At 39.9% G+C, this 21,561-nt stretch overlaps 3 protein-coding genes across 3 annotated transcripts in view; 2 read left to right on the top strand and 1 right to left on the bottom strand.

Annotated features, from left to right (window-relative positions):
* LOC117446133 (trypsin-like) overlaps nt 1-7,010 on the top strand; it is a 33,415-nt gene extending 26,405 nt beyond the window's left edge. Inside the window, exons 2-6 of the mRNA XM_034082141.2 lie at nt 1,933-1,998; nt 2,664-2,814; nt 3,840-3,981; nt 5,352-5,609; nt 6,861-7,010. Of these exons, the coding sequence (XP_033938032.1) occupies nt 1,941-1,998; nt 2,664-2,814; nt 3,840-3,981; nt 5,352-5,609; nt 6,861-7,010 (759 nt within the window). The 5' untranslated portion in view covers nt 1,933-1,940. The remainder of the gene's footprint in view (nt 1-1,932; nt 1,999-2,663; nt 2,815-3,839; nt 3,982-5,351; nt 5,610-6,860) is intronic.
* Nucleotides 7,011-7,649: 639 nt separating this feature from the next.
* cdab (cytidine deaminase b) lies at nt 7,650-10,861 on the top strand. Its single transcript, XM_034083810.1, has 4 exons — nt 7,650-7,897; nt 9,599-9,710; nt 10,395-10,452; nt 10,567-10,861. Exons 1-4 carry the CDS (start codon nt 7,711-7,713, stop codon nt 10,696-10,698), a joined length of 489 nt encoding a protein of 162 aa, XP_033939701.1. The 5' UTR covers nt 7,650-7,710; the 3' UTR covers nt 10,699-10,861.
* Nucleotides 10,862-11,013: 152 nt separating this feature from the next.
* LOC117447154 (dnaJ homolog subfamily C member 16-like) lies at nt 11,014-21,139 on the bottom strand. Its single transcript, XM_034083808.1, has 15 exons — nt 20,754-21,139; nt 20,418-20,484; nt 20,101-20,246; nt 19,169-19,344; nt 17,858-18,042; nt 17,389-17,493; nt 16,602-16,760; nt 16,365-16,495; nt 15,922-16,099; nt 15,475-15,657; nt 15,143-15,219; nt 14,893-14,973; nt 14,551-14,640; nt 13,257-13,427; nt 11,014-12,971 (listed from the first exon to the last, which is right to left on the bottom strand). Exons 1-15 carry the CDS (start codon nt 20,939-20,941, stop codon nt 12,494-12,496), a joined length of 2,415 nt encoding a protein of 804 aa, XP_033939699.1. The 5' UTR covers nt 20,942-21,139; the 3' UTR covers nt 11,014-12,493.
* Between the last annotated feature and the right edge of the window lie 422 nt (nt 21,140-21,561).

Consider the following 21,561-nt stretch of genomic DNA (forward strand, 5'->3'; position numbering starts at 1 on the left):
TAAACTGGACTTGTAAGACTACTTTATACCAGTCCCCAGCACACTTTTGACAGCAAGGTCTGTAAATCATCCAGCAATAGGGAGAAGTTTCTCATAGAGCCTTTTTATGTTTTTATTTACTTGTATCTGTATTTTGTTCTTTACTTTTATATTGCATCTGCTATCTATTGGGTTTGTCTTTTATTCTGAAGCACTTTGTCTGTTCTTGAAAATGTGCTATGTAAACAAACATTACCACTATTTTGAAGGAATAAAGAATAATTTGCCCATTTTTTCTGAAAGTCGTTCCCATAGCCTGGAAATAGTTGCAGCACAAATACACCCAGGAAACCCACAAGTGTAGTGTAATACAAATACAACAAATGATCTAACCGTTAACTCCATACTGAATTGACAGATGTGAGAGTGGTGAGGTGAGAGTCAAACTTTTCGGTAAGTAAATATGTTTTTCTTCCAAAATGTGTCTTCCTGGGTGTGAGCTAAGGTTGTATGTAACTATGTGAACATATTCATTTGTGAACCATCAGAAATTGCAATACTTTTCTTAAACAAAGGTACATATTATCTACCACATTTAGCAGTTGTGGGAATGTAATGTTCTTAATTAGCTAGAAACACATTCATGTCCGATTGTTTTAAACATACACCTCTCTCAACTACATTTCTGACTGACAATATTCGGCAACAAGTACTTCTCCATGCACAAACACACACACGCAAAGGCCTCCTCTGTCATCTCAGTACTGCACCTGAGGGAGTGCGATGCCACTATCACCTTTCACCCAAACAGCTGGAATGACACCTTTGGAAAAAAGGCTGCATGGAGGCTATGAGTTACAAACCAAACAACCCTGTGTGTTGGAACTAAGAAGGGGAAAAAAAGTAAATGAGAGAAACACCTGGGGGAGATGGAAAAGTCTGTGAGATAGGAGGAATGACACTGCAGACAGGAGTTTGAGACGTATCAGCGTGAACAACGGTCAAGGCTTTAGCACAGATTTGGCTTTATTTGCTTCAATTGTTTTATGTTGTCCCCCGAAGGAAAACTGAAGTAGGCCTACAGAAGACATGTTTAAATAAGTCCAATTAAGAAGGTTCTCTGACAAAACGTTTTTCTTTGTTCAGATAAAGACTAACCGCAGTTGTGTCCTGCTACGTGTCAGGTTGATAGTGCACTAGGGAGAATATATTATCCTCAGATTGCATTTGTCCTGCATCTTGTAACATCATTGAATACACCAATGACATGTCTGTTGAGTGTATTCTACCTTTGCTGTGGCTGGCTGGGTTTCATCCTTACAAAGATTGACTTTTTCTCCACTGCTGGACAATAGGCTGAATCTGGGAAAACAAAAGCCTTAGGATGAGAAGCGTGATAAAAGAGAAGACCGCTGTTTAGAAAAAAAAACGTACTAGGTCAGACTGTTGTGTGTGTGAGAGACACTTAGAAATATGGCAGACAATGGCAGGGAATATGAGAGTGAGAGGCATGGCTACAGTATAAAAGAGGCCTGAGAGTTCTCAAGCTTTACTGTATGTCACGGTAGGAGAATAGTGTGTGTGTCGGTGTGTGGATTATTTACTTTTAAGGTGAGACAGCTTTCTAGATTTTATGTTAAATGAATATCGTTGTTATTTGAATGATTATTGACTGGAGTTCCAATGAATACATTGAAAAAGTACCTTCAACTGAGTAACTAAGAAGTAGTTAACCCTGTTGTTTCCTAACTTATATATTCACTCTGATTATAACGTGTAACCCACCTACAAACTCAAAGGTTGTTGATCATTTCTGGATATTTGGTGAGCGGCAAGACCTACATTTATTTGTCCTACACAAACCTCAGCTGCCAAGGAGTGAACACTCTTGTTCTTTATTACCAGTTTATGGCCTGTACTGACCATCTCTGTTGTTTTTTTGTTTTTTTGCAGCAACTAAGATGAACCGGGCTCCATCTTTTTTTTACCTCCCACTGCTCCTTTTGCTTGCTGAAGGAGGTGAGACATCGAAGAATACTTTACAATGCACACTTAACTTCTAACTCACACATACTTCATATACAATTAGTGAATGAGTGAAAAGCTGTAGACTTATCTTAAAGGTCCCCTATTATACTGTTTTTCATCAATATATTATAGGTCTCAGATATATACAAAACATGTCTTTGAAGTGTTTAGCTCGAAATACCCAACAGATCACCCATTGCAGCATCCCATAATCCCCTCTGTTTCAGCCCTGTTTCAAAAGTGCTGATACTCTGTTACTTTAGATGAAAATAAGGAGCCCCTCCCCGTGCCCCTCTGAGAGACATTTGGTTAAAAAGAACACAATGGTGCTCTAGGAGGATATTCAGGTGATAAGGTGTGGGGGGGGGGACCTTGGTTGGTGATTGGCTAATGGTTACACAAGCCAGAACATCTTTATGACATCATAAAGTGGCCAAAATCTGATCAGCTCATTTTCAGACAGATTTTTATATAAATGGATCAGGACAAAAAGTTAGCGAATCTTTTTTCCTGAAACTTTCAGAATCTCTTTCCACAGAGGGGACACATGTTTATGTATAAAATACATGAACATTTGGATTTTGCATAATAGGTGCCTTCAAGTTACATGATGAAACCTCTGACTCTGTGTGACTGATCCCCTCCTCTTCTCTCAGGTGTGTATGGGCAGAGGATCATCGGTGGTGATGTGGTACGACCCAACTCCATCCCGTTTCAGGCCTCCCTGATGTTCATGAACCACCACTTCTGTGGAGGCACCCTCATCAACCTGCAGTGGGTGGTATCTGCTGCCCACTGCTGGAGACCGTAAGTTACTGCAGTGTTACACTCCAGATACCAGAATGCTTGTGCACAATGGAAAGATGACACTTTATACATCAATGACTTACCCCTTGTTACACTGAATTATTCACTGAAAAAACTGAAACGTTGACTTTAATTAAAAGTGTTATGTCAACAAATGTCACATTACTGTATTAGGTTAGTTGAAACTAAATATATTACCTATATTTAAACTTAATAGTGTTGCTTTCAACTTACCTAATACAATTATGTGAAATCTGTTTACATTAAATATTTAATTAAAATAAATGTTTACGTTTTTTCTGTGTTGCATACCTCCAAGTTTAACAAAGAATCACATAGAGACCATTAATTAATTATAATATTTTTCAATAACTAAATGCTTACGTGCCTATAGTACAAATTAAATATGTATTATGTGACACATTTGTTAATGGCTTATTGCATATACATATATATATAATTGCATATACGTCATGCAAAAAAAATAATTAATTTAATTACATTTTATATTAATGAATATGTATTTATACCAATATGATTTTTAAACATCTTGATTTGTTTAATAGCTTCTATGTCATGTGACCCAGTGATATCAAATATTATTACTACACTGCAAAAATAAGCAACAACTGTTTTGTTGGGTTTTATGGGCTTCTAAGATATACACGGTATTACACTGTGTGAGAGTTTGTTAGTTTATGATTTGATGTGATGTTGCTATAGTTAAATGTGGACCCAATGTACTTCAATCCATCAAGATTTGGAAATTAACGTTATTTATTTAGTCAAGAATTCAAAGTAACATCGGGTAAGTGATGTACACATTTTAATACTGTGGGTGACGTAGTACTTGAATATCTTGAAGCACATGCTGCACCTTGCATTCAAACCTAAAAGCTGTGTTGAACAAATATTAGAGAGGTCTATTTAACTTTGAAAGTAGTGTTAGATTTTCTAATCTGTCGTTGCAAAATAAGCACCAAAACAAAAAGTATTCTCCTTTGCCTTCTTCTTTGTTCGTTCAGGAGCCACATGATCCAAGTGGTCCTGGGGGAGCACAGCTTCAACACAGAGGAAGGTACTGAGCAGAGGTTCAGCGTCGCCTTAGTCATTCGGCACTACATGTACCAACACTGGACGTTTGACAATGACATCATGCTGATTAAGGTGAGGGACGATTGAAGAAGATTGTGTTTTAATAAGATCTTACAGATTTTAGACACTGATTTGGTTACTGACTGACATTAGTGAGTCAGTGACCCAATTCTATATACCAAGTAGCACTACAAGTCCTTACATTACATTCAATAATAATAATAATAATAATAATAAATAACATTTATATCGCGCTTTTCTGGAACTCAAAAATGCTTGACAGTATGAGGGAGGGTAGACAAACAAGGACAAGCAAAACAAACAACAAAACAAATAAAAAATAAAATACAAGAGATAGATTTAAAACGGAGTAGTCAACCAGTGGAGGTCAACATATTAAGATGTTTTGTGCTTTCCATTTAGTTTATTATCACTGATTTTATGTTGCATGAGGAATAAAAGTGATAAGAAAAATGGATTTATTTTGAAACAAGAAAGAACAAAGCAGGATAGCGATACTACAATTATGAAAACATTGATTTTACGAAATACATTTTAATCTGAACTGATAGCTGCTGTATTTTCTTACTTTCTATATATTAAAACATATAACTATAAAACAATTAGTCAAAGGAGTTTGTTCGTTCTGTTTTAGATGCTGATAATGCTTTAATAGGATATTATTGATAATAACTAGCAGCTATAGAGGTCAATGAGAAAAAGGTAAAAGTAGAAGTATAAAGTCATATTTAAGAAGAGTACAAGTACCTCAAAGATGTGCCGGTACTTGAAACTAAACAGTACTTGAGTAAATGTTACTTTCACCACTCATTTTTCACAGGCTGAGTGATATGTGTAACCTCATCACTCAGCCTATGACACAGTGGACATGCTCTTTTGGTGACTACTATTCCACTCAGTATTGACTGAGTGGAATAGTACTAATACTAATTAATTTGCTTATCATTCAAATATTGGTCGCTTTCAATCCAACTGAATCCCCAGTGCACTGGAGCACTTTTAAACTAGAAACCTTTTTGAAACGCAGCTACATTGAACCTTTCATTAACAATTAGCTTCACATTGATGTTCTTATTTATCCTTTTCGTGCACCACATTCAATGTATTCAGTTTCATACAGTGTTTGTATGCAATTGCTGTGCAACATCAAACATCAAACCATCACTCTACTTTGATGAAGTTTTGAACGGATGGACCTTGGATCCTTCATTGAAATGTTTTGTTGTCTTTAATACATTACTTTTATATAAACATAAATACATTGGCTGAAAAAAGATCAGTAACATACACTACATGAGTGTAATTTAGAAAAGCAACAACCTTCTTTACTTACATTTTTATGTGAAATGGAAAGGTGCAATGCTTTGTCAGCATGAGCTTTCTATGTTGACTGACTGAAGGATATGTTCTCTGTGGCTCAGTTGGACCGTCCAGCTGTCCTAAACTCCTGGGTCGGGCTGGTCTCTTTGCCTGAGCCGGACTCACTGCCCCTGGCCGACCGCGCCCGCTGCACAGTCAGCGGCTGGGGCGTGACCTCGCTCAACAGCTACAGCCTGTCACCTGAACTGAGGTCTGTGGATGTGGACATGTTTAGAAACTGCTGGTACTACTACTACTTCAGGATCACAGAAAACATGATCTGTGCTGGATCTTACTCCGGGGGGAAAGACTCCTGTCAGGTGAGACATAATGGTGTGTGAGTGAGTGAGTGTGTGTGTGTGTGTGTGTGTGTGTGTGTGTGTGTGTGTGTGTGTGTGTGTGTGTGTGTGTGTGTGTGTGTGTGTGCGTGCGTGCGTGCGTGCGTGCGTGCGTGCGTGCGTGCGTGCGTGCGTGCGTGCGTGCGTGCGTGCGTGCGTGTGTGTGTGGTCTAGCATTACTATACTTGTGGGGACCTAAATCTGTTTGTCACGTGTGGGGACTGGCTTCCCTTATGGGGACAAAATGGAGGTCCCCATGAGGGGAATCATTAATTTGAGGGTGAAGACTTGGTTAGGTTTAGGATTAGGGTTAGGGTTAGGGTTAAGGGTTAGGGTTAGGCATGTGTTGGTTATGGTTAAGGTTAGGATAAGTCTCTAGGAAATGCATGTAAGTCAATGTAATGTCCCCTGAAGTGATGTATACATGATAACTATAACATGAATTGTATGTGTATGTCCCTTTAACGATCTGAATTGAAACGTGCGTGTGATCATGTAATACTGAACATTACTAAATGTTATGCAATATTTTGAGTTTAAACCAAATTAAATGTTAATCATGTACTGTGAAGATTAGATGTCACATTATGGTGAATTGTACTTCAAAAGTATTCACTACAATACCAGACCCACCACCAACATGTAAAACAAAACACAGATTGCTGTTATGACTCACAAATTGAAGGACAGCAAAGAACAATTCATTGTTATGATAGTTATTCACTTTTCTGATTCGGTTACAGCCGCCTTTATAGCTTTAAGTCTAATATTAGGCATTAATAACTCTTCCTGTAGCTCTGGTTTTGTAAAATAATAATCTGGATCTTAAGCAGCTAATTGTCCCATTATGTTCACTAGCTGCTAACCACACATATTATCTGCATGCGCTTTGGTGCTGGGAACTTCTTGTTTGGGTTTTTAGAGCTTTTTCGGACGTTTCTGAAATCAAGAGCGGGTTTGCAGGCTAGAAAAAGAAGAACGTGTGTTGCTGGGGTAACATGCAGACTTGGGTGGTCTTTCTCTTGACTCTTCACTATAACTAACCCTTTTCACATCCCTCATAGTCCTATGATCTATATACATTGATGCATATTGATTAGTGCCGTTTTCAAGGCTTTTTACACCAACCATTTAGTAAGAAAACATGAACACCTTTTCAGCACAGGCAGGAACAAGGAAACAAGCCTTTTTTGATTTGAAAACGTGTAACTTTTGACTCTTGTTCATCCTCAGGGTGACTCAGGAGGACCTATGGTTTGTAACGGTAACCTTGAGGGCATTGTGTCTTGGGGCATTGGCTGTGCCTATTCTTACTACCCTGGCGTCTACACCAAGGTCAGTAACTACCTCGGATGGATCAACTGGGTCACCCAGAACAGATAATAAGACTGTCGATAACCAGCTTACCTAAGACTCTCCTGTGATGAAGAACGGATGGACCATGGATCCTTCATGGACATTTGTTGTTGTCTTTAATACATTGCTTTTATAAAAACATAAATACGTTGGCTGAAAAAAGATCTGTAACATACACCACATGAGTATGAATGTTTGTTTTTTATCATTAGGTGAATATCACCTGAGCGATAAGACTAAGGTTGTTATGAAATAAACGTCTGACAGAAACTACTACAACTAAATGCACTTTTTATATTAGAGCTGTTGCTGTATGCTACAGTGTTTGTAGTGCTCTCCATTAATGATTTCAATCCATGTCACAGGGTCATGGCGATCATTTCAGGGGTCATTTTGGTCCATTTGACTCTAATAGAAGCTGGACTTAACAATAAAGGCACATATTTTCTCAAATGGTCTACTCTGTTATTGGTCATCTAAAACACGTATAGGAACACATATTAATAGTAATTTGATGTACAGACGACTTGACTTGATTGTCATGTTTGCACATAATGTGTCAACAACAAAACCACCTCCCATTGACTCTATGACAGCATGTTGCCATCCTAGCCAGCTAGCCATTGATTGGTTGGACCACTCCCTCTCCCCCTTCCCTCTGTCCCATTGCCATTTAAAGCTGAGCCACAATAGACTCACTGACTCACTCAAAAACCCTAGGGCAATCATGGACCAAGTCAAGTCCAGCAGCACTGTGACGCATATTAACGACCAAGGCTCCAGACACTTGTCTCAAGAAGCAATAGAGAAGCTGATCCAACAGTCTCAGGAGGCCAAGCAGCATGCGTACTGTCCCTACAGCAAGTTCAGAGTGGGAGCTGCCCTCCTGACCATGGACAACACTGTTTTTAGAGGTAAGGTACAAGTTGGCCTTTGGATTGCTTGTTTAGAGTTGATATTTGACATGAAGAATTCCAGTTGAATTAAACGACTGTTGAGTTTTAACAGTGAAATCTGCATTCAAAATTGTTTCCCCTAATACTAATATTTGCCATTATCAGCAAGTAGACTTTAAAGAATATAATATATCTGGATGTGTTGTAAAAGTCTAAAATGTCTTATCAGACCAATCAGATGTAGCTGGTGTTTGAGTTTCTTCTGCTTTGGTGTTGAAACAGAACTTTATTAAAACCACAAGATGTTTCAGTTAGTATCAGTTTCAATTTGCAGCACTGTTAATTATTACTGGACAACAGTCAGTCTGTGGAAAGGTTATATTTTAACATGTCTCCCAGCAGAAGCCCGTCATTACTAGGATGAGTCTAAACCATTCCCATTGGTTGAATAAGTATCAACCACTCTTTCCCATGAGATAAGGTGACCTTTTGACCTCGCGTCTCTTGCGTCTGCAGCATTGCACTTACTGACAGGGACGGTCAAATGATTGTCAACAATGAGGCAAAGACACAACTCTCCTGTTCATGTTGCTGTTCTAGTTCAAGCTTAAACCAGGGGTGTCATACTCAATTTCACCGCGGGCTACATTAGCATTAGGGTTGCACTCAAAGGGCCAGTTGTAACTTTAAGACTATATAAAAATACATATATAAATATATATAATATATATAAAATAATGTATTATATTACATTATTGCCCCTGCATTGGATTATTATCAGATATGGTAATAATTAACTACGTCTGAAAGCAGAAGTCTAGGGAAAATAATTGCAAGTCTCTTCAGTGCGCAAAACAAGATGCATCGTGGAATATGTAGTTTATGGGCAATGTGCTTCTGTAAAGCGGCATGTAACCGTATAATAAACGTATTATATTCTTTGCAAGCTCTTGCGGGCCACAGAAAATGAGTTTGCGGGCCGGATTTGGCCCCCGGGCCTTGAGTTTGACACCCCTGGCTTAAACAGTCACATTAACACAAGCAGAAATGTCTGGGGGGCAAATAGTTAGCAAACAGATTTGAGTGCAATGACCTGTTAACAGTTTGAACCAGATAGAATAAGTAAACAGAGCCTCTTTTTATTACTTTGACATTTTGTTCAGAGGTTGAAGAAGTACTCAGATCTTGTTCTTAAGGATAAGTACAAGAGTGTAGGAATACTCTGTTACAAGTCCTGCATTCAAAATGTTAGTCAAGAAAAAGTATTAGCATCAAAATATACTTCAAGTAACAACAGTTAAAGTACTCATTATGCAGAGTGATCCATTCAAGAATAATATATATTTAATGTTTTGATTGTAATCATTGATCATTAAAGTGTTATCAAAGCTGGTAAAGGTGCAGCTAGTTTGAATGACTTTGTATGCTGCAGGGTAGCTTGTGAATTAACTCCAGGTGTAACTAAATGTAAGTGTTGATATTTTTTATCATTCATCTATATCTGCAAAGTAACTAAAGCTACTGTAGTGGAGTAAAAGTACAATATTTACCTCTGAGTTGTAGTGGGGTAGAAGTATGAAGTATCATTAAATAGAAATACTCCAAGTACAAGTGCCTCAAATTTGTATTTAAAAACTGTCAGTACTTGAGTAAATCTACTTAGTTATTGTACACCACTGCTCATAAACTAACTAATGAGTGTAATTGTGTCCCTGGCAGGTTGCAATGTAGAGAATGCATGCTACAACTTGGGTGTGTGTGCTGAAAGGAATGCTATCTCAAAAGCGGTTTCTGAAGGCTACAGAAGTTTCAAGGCAATTGCAATTGCCAGGTAATTTCCACTCCTAAGTAATATGGGCATTTCCTGCATGTCAAGTTTGAACCCTCTCAGTCAGCATTCCTGTTTTATCAAACCATTCCTCACTTTGTCTTTGCACGTCATTAAACTTTCCTTATTGCTTAACACAAAACAAGTCTGTCTGATGCATATGGTTGATTGACTGACAAGTGATGCAAGGTGGATTCAAGTCAGAGAATCACGTTTAATGCTAGATACGTTTTCACGAGTTTGCTTTGGTGTATTAGTGCATAACAAGCCTAGTAAGATAAAAATGAGATTAAAAATAAATGCAAGTACAAAAAGAAGAAGCCTAAATATAGAATAGAATCAAATTCAAATTATGATAAAAATATGAAATCATAAATTGTACTTTATATCTGAAAAGGAACATGAATAAATACTATGAATTATTTACATCATTAGGCATTTGAAATTCAAAATAGAAGATGTATAACATAAAGGAGTGTTAGTTTTTGAATGTGGGACATGTTTAGAGCTAAAGCGGGAAAACCAGAACAGATCAACATGAGAGGCATTGTGAAGTTTCATAGTAGAGTCATCACACTGAGACATTTTGAAATGAGCATCAGGCTAAAAGGTGCTTAATTTCAACAATAAAACATTTCCCGGAGTTTCATTTCCTAACTTCTTCGTGTCCTCATATGTTCTTTGCAGTGACCTAAAGGACCAGTTCATCTCGCCATGTGGGGGCTGCAGGCAATTCATTAGAGAGGTAAAACATCTGGGTTTTTAGTCATGACCATACGCACAAAACACCATAAAGAAGGGAGGCTTTGTGATGGAATCAGACAACTTTTAATATTTTCTTTTTTGCCATTTCCTTCAGTTTGGTTTAAACTGTGATGTGTACCTGTCAAAGCCCGACGGCTCTCACCGGAAGATGACCGTGGACGAGCTGCTGCCCGTCTCCTTCGGCCCCGAGGAGCTGGACATGAAGAAAGTGTTTTCATCTCCTTAAACAGTGTGAGCCTGTTTTGTCGTACAAAACACAAAGACATGTATAATGCACATGCTGCTGAAAATGTATTAATGTGTAGCAGTAGTTATATTTATGGAAAATATTTGTTCTTTTAGTATGAGCTAATTATGTCAAGTCAAATGATTAAAAGTTACCTAATGTATTCTGTAATATTATTATACAATCTAGTATCTGGAGAATCCATTGTGCCTTGGTTACTTAATGCTGCCTTGCTGTAGATACCAACATTTCTTAATATGAAGAAGAATTAAGCAACATTATGTATCATATCCACACATTTTAATAAATAAAATGTTTTAAAGGCATTTCTTTTAATAATTTACACTTAATTTCTTACAGATGGATATACACACAAATGAAGGTCAAAGGACATACAAGAGGGAAAAGATGAGTTACAGTGCACTGCAAATATTATTTGTTTAGCAGCAAGTTGTTAAATTACAGAGTAAAAGGGGGAGAGAGACAGGGTGAGGTGTTCACTGCCAGTGCAAATTCACTTAACAATTGTTCGTGATATTAAGTCTACATATTCCATGCATTGACATTTACAGTGGTTTAAGGGCACAGCCTTAAAAAGGGCAAGTATAATAAGATGAGATTTATCATTGCCCCCTGATTCAGAGAGATTTTTTATTAAAAAAGGTAAAACCAGCCCAAAGTTAAAACAGCTAAAAGACAAAAAGGCAGATTTAATTTTGGGTACTACTCACCCAAATTCATATACAACTTTATCAGAATTCAAACTTGGCAGACAGCATGTTAAATATGAAATCCATAAAACAGCAGCAGGACATGGCAACGTGGCTCTGAGCAGAAATCATCAGGAATAAAATATGTTTTTAATTATAAGCTCTTTTGGTAGATGAAATGTAGATAGTATTATGTGACTACGTAATTATTGCTGCTAACAATGCTCTATTCTCTATGTCTTAATGCTTGGAATTAAAAATGTTTCTGTCAGATCAACAACAGCAATTGATAAATCAACAATAAACTCAACTGAAAAAGGTGTTAAAAGTAAAAAAAACAAACAAAAAATATATTTATTAATTCAGTGCATCAGGCTTAGTGTCCAAGCCTCTATTCGTATTAACCTGCTTCCACCTACTGTCAGAAGTAAATACTCATGATAGACGATGTGGTCAGGCTCGTGTCAAGTTTTAGAGGCTCTTGCTGTCCAAAGATACAAAGCAGAGCAAAAATAATTGCACTAATTCCAAACTGCTAGATTTTTATCTAATGAATGTATGGAGACGAGAGGAGACGAGAGGAGAAAAGAGGGGGGAAAACACTAGGAACCGAAGTTAATGTGTCACATACATACATGGACACACACACAGCTAGCTTGTACCATGAGGCTTCCGAGTAAGGTGTGTGTGGTGTGTGTGTGTGTGTGTGTGTGTGTGTGTATGTGTGTGTGTAACAGGTATTGATTTTTCCTATCGAGTCTCTTCTTTTCCCTCCTTTTGCCTTGTACTTAAGACATGAAGCCGCATCATGCAGCGAACTCTTAACCTTTGCCTCATGCGCGTGTTAAAGGTTTGTGGTAGCACACTACTCTCTCTAAACCATACATTTTGATCTGCTTCAAACTGTTTAGCAGATCAAATAAAACCGTCTGTAAAAAGCTCGCAACAGCTTAGTTTTATGACATACTTTTGCCAAACAGAACCTAAAATATGATTTGAAAACTGCAACATTGTTCTGCAGTTTTCTTGCTGAAGACCCTCATCCGGCGTGTGTGCGCTACCATTCCACCTTTGTAAATTTAAACTCAGCTCTCTGCGGAGGAGTTATTGGTTTCGCCAAGAGAGGGCCATGCGGTGACCTGTAACCGGGGGAGGGTCCCCTCCATCAGCCTCTCCATCCATAGTCCCAGTCTGTCCAGCTTGTGGTGCACTTCTATGGTGGTGGCCCTGTTTGAGCCCCTCTTGGGTACCCCATCCTCCCTGGAATGGGACCTGGACCGAGAGTGGGAGCTGGACCTGGACCTGGACCGGGACTTCCTCCTGCTCTCAGAGGACGAGGTGTCAGACGCCGAGTCGTTGGGATCGTCTCCGGTGAAGACGGGTCTAAAGAGGCAAAAGTATTTCTTGTGGCCGTTGAGGGCCAGGACGTGGCCGGCGTAGTCTGGAGACTCCTCATCCTCGTCCGAATGACTCGGCATGGTGTCAGATGTCGAGTGAAGGAGCGATGGCATCCAGTGGCGGTGCTTATCACCGTTAAGGAAGGAGAAGTGGAGCGTCTGAGTCCTGGAGTGGCAGAGGGGTTTAGGATTATTAACTGGATCAAGTGAAAAATATGCAATATTGGCACCTTAGTGGACACGTTTCTTATTCAATCAATATATACACTTAGTTCCATTATTTAAAAGGCAAGTTACTTAAACATCGGTAAGACAAGTAGACACAACATTTATAGTTAACTACATTCAGTGCTCATTTACAGACTGCATTTGGAAGAATTCCTTCTTTTTTTTTTTTAAATGAATAAACTAAGAATAACAGAAACTTGAAAACTGTAGTGAGGAGACTTACCCAGAGAAAGAAAAAACCTCCTTGGCATATTTCCTGAGCAGGGCATTCTTAGAGGCGTTGGTGAGCACCAGTACAACGTTGATGTGGCCGGGCCTCAGCTTCACCAGGTTGCTGATGTACGTGATGTCCGTCAGCTCCGTCACTTCCACAAAGTCCTTCTTAGGAGGACGGCTGCAGCGGCCAATGAGAAAGAAGGAGTGAGGGAAGAATACAGGGAGGAAAAAGAAAACAATCTAAACTAGATGTCATGTTTGTCTATTAAAGCGTTTACAATTTAGCCGAAGAAGCTTCTTTATCTACACCGATACAACTACTGTGACGGCTGCTGCTTTACTCTCCCCTGTTGTGTGTGTGTGTGTGTGTGTGTGTGTGTGTGTGTGTGTGTGTGTGTGTGTGTGTGTGTGTGTGTGTGTGTGTGTGTGTGTGTGTGTGTGTGTGTGTGTGTGTGTGTGTGTGTGTGTGTGTGTGTGTGTGTGTGTGTGTGTGTGTGTGTGTGTGTGTGTGTGTGTGTGTCTTTAACAATCTCCCTTCATCCGTATCAGCACTGATTGAGGGCACCTGACCGCCGGTTGCTGAGGAGTGAAAGGCCCGAGCTAGAGGCCGTTTCTCAATGTCGAGTAAACCTGCTGCAGAGCCACTATTTTGAGTATACTACGTCATCGAGTGGCGCCGAAGGACAGTTTAAATGCATGTTAAATGCCCAGCATTCGGCGCCACTCGATGACGTAGTATACTTGAAATAGTGGCTCTGCAGCAGCTCTACTCGACATTGAGAAACGGTCAGAGTCTTGTTCGCTCTCTCTGTTGGAGGATTTGTTTGGAGAGCAGCTACCTTATTTATGCGTTTACCTTCATCTTAGTTTGGCATTCAAGACCTTGCACCACACCATGTTCCCACACCCACACCCACACCTACACTACTGATCTTACTGATTAACGCATCCCATAGTTAAGTTGAGTTTATTTTAATAAATATCTTTCCTTATATCGTGTCCTTTCCGGGTTCTTTGTTATGGTCAAGAGCCAGGCCATGACACTCCATAAGAGGAATAATACGTACATCGAATGTCGAGCTGAATTGTCCCTTTAAGGTTATGTTTATCGAGAGGAGTTTGGCTCAGACACGCTAGGGTCCTGCCAGCAAGATATATTAACTGAAAAATAAGGTTTAGAAACATCGCTCTGACATTTAATGTTTTCCTTAGTTACCAGTTATAAGTTGTATTGTGAGTAAGTAAGTATCCGCTATCTGTTGTATTCTGTGTCTATCTCGTATTCCCTCTCATTACATTACCTTGAAGTACTGGCTCTACTCGATGCTTCTTCCTCGGACTGCGTTTGCTCCTTTGGCTTTGGTTTCCGGGGTGTGCTCTCACCTGGCTCACTGAAAATCAAAAAAGGAAATCATTAGTGTGAACACCAGCAGCTCTGACTCTTAGGGAAATGATATCCAGCAGGTATTGGACTCAACAGAAGTCAAAACCACTAATAATCAAGCAGAATTAGAAGAAAATAAGATAAAGATCCATCGATTGCAGATTTAGTCGACAAGTTATGTACAGGATATTTGTAATGAAAGGAATTGCAAGTCAAATGCTCAAATGAATACAAAAAAAGAGTCATGGTGCACTCTCACCTGAAGGCCTGAATGATGACGGTGCCGAAAAGAATGAAGAGAGCTGAGAAGATCAGCGACAGGATGGGCATCATCTCTCGCCTTGAGGAGAGAATATGTAATTAACCAAACAAGTAGGAGAAAACACACAGCAGCCCATATCAACCATTAACACTCGTAGGCTTCCCGTCATCTTTTCCACAAGAAAAGGTGCATCGCGGCTATGACAGGACACCCTAAATGTGTACATGTTATGGCAGCATTGTCTTACCAGTTTGAGTAGAGAAGGTCATCATATACTTGAAGGACGTAATCAGAGGCAGCATTCATCCACTGAATGATAAACATCTGGGGAAATTAAACAGAAAACAATTCCATTAACCCACAAAGATACCCTGTAGTTGTATTCATCACTGTCAGCATCTCCAGTCCAATGCTAAAGGGGTGTGTGTGTGTGTGTGTGTGTGTGTGTGTGTGTGTGTGTGTGTGTGTGTGTGGTGTGTGTGTGTGTGTGTGTGTGTGTGTGTGTGTGTGTGTGTGTGTGTGTGTGTGTGTGTGTGTGTGTGTGTGTGTGTGTGTGTGTGTGTGTCTGCAGAAACTTACGGGGGCCATCTCGTTGTTGAGTTCTGGCAGGGTGGCGTCTGAGCTCAGATAGGTGGGGTCCTTCTGAAGGATCTCCAGCTGTTCGTGGAGGCGGTACTTATCTTCCTCGCTGCCGTTCCATCCACCACTCACAGAGCGGTACATGACCTTACCGGCTTGGCTCCGCCTCTCGAGAATCACCACCTGTCAGCGGGCAAAATAAATCACTTTCACTGTATACAGTCTCAGGGTGAACATATCGGTAATCTGACACATATCCAATTCTGGATACGCTGGATATAGAACGTTTTACAGCAAGCACGCGTTGTCCTCAATGAACTGAAAGACACATTTTCTTCCTTTGCGTCATGCATTTGATTATGAGGAGATTTTTTTGCATCTTTGCATACGAGACCAGCATGTCAATGATGCATGCGTGTGCACTTTGTATGCGTTTGTGCCGCTGACCTGGGGTGAGAGTGCAGCCTGATTATGGAGCAGTGCCTGGCAGAGAGGCTGCTGCTGCCGCTGGTAGACGTATGCAAACCGCAGCACGTCTTTTTTGTTGACCGATGCAAAGTCCAGGAAGGCTTTATTGCCTGTTAGGAAGGCTTGGTCCTCCCCCGTGATCAGCAGCACACAGTACCTGCAAAACATTCACAGTCAATTCACTTGCTGCAAATAGACTAAAGACACAACGTTTCGGTTCAGTGACACCCGCTGTAATGCCTGTCTGACAATTCTGTTTTGCTTCTTGTGATGTTTGAAATTCGAATTCTGGGCTTGGCTTTTTCCTTTCCTTTCTACAACAATTCATACAACGATATAACAATGTAGGAGAGGTATTAAATACAGGTCCAAAGGCTTAAGATCCTGCTCATTAACATATAAAATACATAAATAAATCTTACTTCCTCCGTCGGTGGAACTGCTTGACAGGGCACAGCTCATCAAAAAGCTGCTGGTTGACCAGCCGTGGAACCTGCAGGAACTTGTTGTTGGAGACAAACTCCTCCATGATCTGTCGCTTCATCCCTCTGGCCTGAAGGAGAGAAAGTGAGGAGGTGTGAAGGGTGCAGAGCAAGAACTAGTATAATGCAGATTGACAAAAATGGTCAGCCAATTCGTTCACTTCTTTATTTTTGTACCTGGATGATATCAACAGGCTTCTCAGTATCCTCTTTAAACAGCAGCATGGTGGGGGCGTACGTGTTGATGTTGAACTGCCGCAGGAGCCGATTGTTGTGTTTCTCCCCCTGGTCCACGTACCCGAAGCGCACATAGTCTTTGTAGGCAAAGGCTGTTAACTGTAGGATACAAATATATATCGAATTGTAGAGGAATGTGAAAAGAAGACATCTGATTGGTTCACACTGTTCCAATAATTGGCCCGGAATTATTCCCTTTCTCCGTTTACACTTTTATTCATATTAAGTCATTCAAACAATATTTCCAGAGTATATGAATGTAATAGATGAAAAGAGTTCTTAGTGAACAGAAACATGAGAAAGAGCTGTTCCCACAGATGGCTCTATAGTTGGTGCTGGAGTTTAATATATCTGCTGTCTTTTGTACTGGTGGAAGCCACACCACAACATCAACCTTGTAAATAAAATGTAGTATTTAGTGTGTGTGTGTGTGTGTGTGTGTGTGTGTGTGTGTGTGTGTGTGTGTGTGTGTGTGTGTGTGTGTGTGTGTGTGTGTGTGTGTGTGTGTGTGTGTGTGTGTGTGTGTGTGTGTGTGTGTGTGTGTGTGTGTGTGTGTGTGTGTGTGTGTGTGTGTGTGTGTGTGTGTGTGTGTGTGTGTGTGTGTGTGTGTGTGTGTGTGTGTGTGTGTGTGTGTGTGTGTGTGTGTGTGTGTGTGTGTGTGTGTGTGTGTGTGTGTGTGTGTGTGTGTGTGTGTGTGTGTGTGTGTGTGCATCAATGCATTGCTTACTTTATAGAGTAGAGGAACCACAGGAACTTGGTCAAACAAAATAACGCTGGGCTTATTTTCCACACGCCAGCTATCCAGAAAAGCAATGTAGTTGTTGTCTGTGATCTGGGGGAACAAGGGCAATTAGTTAAACATTGTATTTTTGCTCAATTGTAAAACAGTGCACCACTTCACATTTTGAGAAACTTCACTTGTAAATATATGTTTACATAATCAGGCCTAGAACGATTTAGGAATCGGGAAAAAATCAGGTTGAGATATATAAGAACTTGCAGACAGACCCAGGCCCACAGTGGCAGACATTTAGGCCTTATTTAAAAACATACATTTTCTCTGTAAAATACTGTCATGGCAGAGATTCAAAAGGCCTAATCCGTCGCATAAACTAAGAAACAAAATGCCTGGTATCTGGCTTAACTAATCTGAGGGTACATATATGAAGCAGTATTTTTACATCTGTTGCGTTTACCTTTTCCACCAGTTTATGGGGCAGCAGGTCGTCAATGAACTGTCGCAGGTGCTCCCGTATCACAGCCTGATGGAAGAAGGTCACCCTGCCGTTCACCAGCCCAATGATGGAGGGGGCGCGGTGGGCTCCCAGCTGGTTGGCCAGGCGACGCTCGTAACCCAGGTCCACGATACCAATGCCAACACCTGGTGTAAAAGCAAAAATAGACTGCTATTGCAACTGATACAGTAGAGGAAGTGTTGTCCCAATGAAGGGGTAATGCTGCATGAAACTCATTTCACACCACGATATCCAGTGATTTTCAACGATGAAAACAGAACGTACAACCACAGACTCATGGTCTTTAAGATCATTTATGTTTAGAAAAATGTCTCGGTAAATGCACCAATATTTCAGCAAAATCACACTGGATGCTGTTCAAATAGGGATTTAAAACGGTGCAGTAAAGAAACACAGACCCAGACAACTTCAAGCTGTTGGATTTGTACTTGAGTCTTTGAAATAAGTGAGGGGCTGCCTAATGGAAAGGGTCCATAAAAGATGAATGCAGTAAGTCTGTTTTTAGCATCTCGCTGAATCTGTGCATCCATACAACAGCAAATGACAAAACCTGAGCAGAAAGACTTTGAAACAAGTTTTCTTATCGCTCTGAAGGGGGATTTTGTACTTAGGCATTGCATCTGAGATATACATGGGATGCATTTGTCAATAACTTAATATAAACAATGGGTAGAATTACTGTTTCATGTAAGAGATGTGGCTTATTATGACAAACCCACAGAAAAAACACTCGTAGCAAGAAAATCTGGAAATAGAATTGTGTACTGAGCTTAGTTTCATAAATCTTAAAACATTCATCTTCACTGAATAAAAACTCAACTGGTTTAGACTGGTGACTTTTGCATAGTGAAGAGCATTGGGAACATTAATGTGCAGGATATTTTTTCTAGGGCAGGGCATTTGACCATTAAAGACCACAAATGAGATGAAGTCTGTAGGGAACAGGAAACTGTATATCTAATTAGCAGAATCACCTAAATAACTTAGAAAATCATCTCCAGTGCCAGACAATTCTTACATCTGGTTAAATCCTTCCCTTGGCTTTACTCTTTGTTCCATTAGGCAACAAAAACTAAATGAACCCACATAAATAATTAATCAAGGTGTTGGCTCCCAGTAAAGCATCTTAACACTTGAAAACACATTTATCTAATGGCCTGCCACTGAGCAAACATTAGAGCTGATGCTTTTAGAGGAACCAAGCATCTTCCTGAACAGTGGGCGGACTGATGGGAGTGACAGCAGACTTACCCAGAGGCTCCAGCTCCTGCACCGCCTCCTTCCACACAGGCTCAATGTGGATGCATGCAAAGCACCACTCAGAGGTCACTTTGATCAGGTACGGCCTCTTGTAACTGTCTGGGAGGACGTCGCTGTTAAACTGCGCGTGATGAAGCAGGTACTTGCTGTCTGCAAAGTCCCTGGACCTGGAGGAGGCAAGACAGTGAGACTTGTCTTTATTAGGCCAACAGACTGCTGCTTTTCTCCTTTAAGTCTCAACCAACATCTGCAACTAACAATTATTTCAACTTTTACTTCATCAAATTTCACTCCTAGCTAAGAAGAGATCAATGTGATATTTTGTTAATAATGGCTTAATTTATTATTAACAGGCAACAATTGCAAAAGGTATTCCTTTCACAATGGCATGAAATGGCGATTAGCTAGCACATCATCACTTTTGAGAAGTTAGAGCGAGCAGATGATCCCTATTATGTTGATTTATCAGTTGTTCAATTCATTAGCTAAATCTAGGATGAGTACAATAACCGCTTCAATTAAAAGTTTTGGATCTAGGACGATAGCTGTTTGTCTTTTATAAAATAATTAATAACCAAAGCAAACAGAAGGAGGAGACTAATTGAAACCACGTGGAAATGTGGACAGAGCAGCTTGCAGGGAAATAAATGTTTAGAAACAAGGTCATGGGAATGTGGAGAAATAAATGTTTTGTCAGAAGAGACACAAGAAAATACTTGTTACCTTGACAAAAGCAGTGACAAAGAAGTCACACCAAACTAAATTGGTTTAAAGCATATTTGATGCTTTGAATAAAAAGCTAGGCTTCAAGTTTACCAGTTTGGTTCTCTTTAACAATAGTGTCTTCACAAACACGTGACAGTCTATATAAAAGACAGGGGACAACTATTTCAATGTTAGACAATACAAATCTGAACCTGTACCTGGGGAAATGGAAAAAAGACTCATCAAAGTAGAAGCTGTTGTGAGAGCCGCGGAAACCTTGATGCTGTGAATGGCCGAATGGCTGGCTATCATCAGTCTGCCCATAGCGGTCGAAGTTGGACCTTCGTTCCTCGTTTGACAGGATCTGTGTGCAAAAGACAATGAAAAGCACATATGAGAGGACTGTGACAACAACAGCAAGAAAATTAGATATAGAAAGTGAAACAGAGTGAATGAACCACATAGTCATTATGGATTCCAGCATGAGTTTCTATGATATAGAGTACATGACATGTAATGATTCACTTTTACCCACCTCGTATGACTTTGAAACCTTAATGAACATGTCCTCAGCTCCAGGGCTCTTGTTCTTGTCTGGATGCCTAAACAAAAAGCAATGCATACAATCATATCAGTGCTGGCTGGGTCATAGAGGGTTAAAAACAACTCTCATGTGTACTGTCTGGTGATAGGTTAAGCTAATTAGAACTAGTTCAGGTGCACACCAACACAATAGATATATTTTTCTGGGGCTCATAAATGTCTGTAATAATGTCTGTGTAGCCGTAAAGCAGCTGTTAACCTGAGGGACCTGCTGCAGCCCATAGGTGCAGCTGGCCTACTGTTAGGGGACATCATTTCAGTAACTCACCATTCCTTTGCGAGGGTCTTGTATGCCTTTTTGATTTCTGCTTGACTTGCACTCCTGCCGACACCCAGGATTTTGTAGGGGTCATTTTCAGAGGCTGCACTCACCAGCTGCACACTCAATATTAGCAGAAAGATGGCGAGCGAAACTAGACATGTCAGAGGATGTCGGCGGATCCTGCTGAGCGTCATTGCTTTCCACTGTCCTCGTCCAAGCTACAGAGCTGCCGGCCAGGTAATGAAACAAATATATTCTGTAAAGGACAACTATGTCAAGATAACAGCTTACATGGTCCGCTATGTTGACGTCTTCAATGTAAAGTCAAATAAAGCCGACATGCTAGTATTTTACTACGATGAGGCCATTATTTTTCTAGCTAATGCGATCTGTTAGCGTCACGCCCGCAGTTAAACATTCAACTTCCGCTTGCATATTTCACAATAATATCCTCAACCATTTTGAACGTCAGGGTAACCATGAGAATGATTTACCTTTTTTTACCTTACATAGTGCTGGAAGAAAAACAATTACACGCTTGTAAATTAAGGATTTATGAGTTATTTTTAAGATCTAGAATCACAGGCCTAACCCATCATACAAGAACACAATGAATTGTATTTGAAAATCACTATACATCATTACCATTGTGCATTTAGATATGTTAATTCAAATATATCATGCTTGTTTTGTTGTGAATATATCTTCCGAACAAAGAAGACCAAACATATCAAGCAACTTGGCAGGGTTATTATGATTATCTTAAAAACAAGTCAATTTCAATGTGCTTTTATTTTTGAAGCTATCCATATCT

The sequence above is a fragment of the Pseudochaenichthys georgianus genome, chromosome 5, assembly GCF_902827115.2.
Source record: "Pseudochaenichthys georgianus chromosome 5, fPseGeo1.2, whole genome shotgun sequence".
Taxonomy (NCBI): Eukaryota; Metazoa; Chordata; class Actinopteri; order Perciformes; family Channichthyidae; genus Pseudochaenichthys; species Pseudochaenichthys georgianus.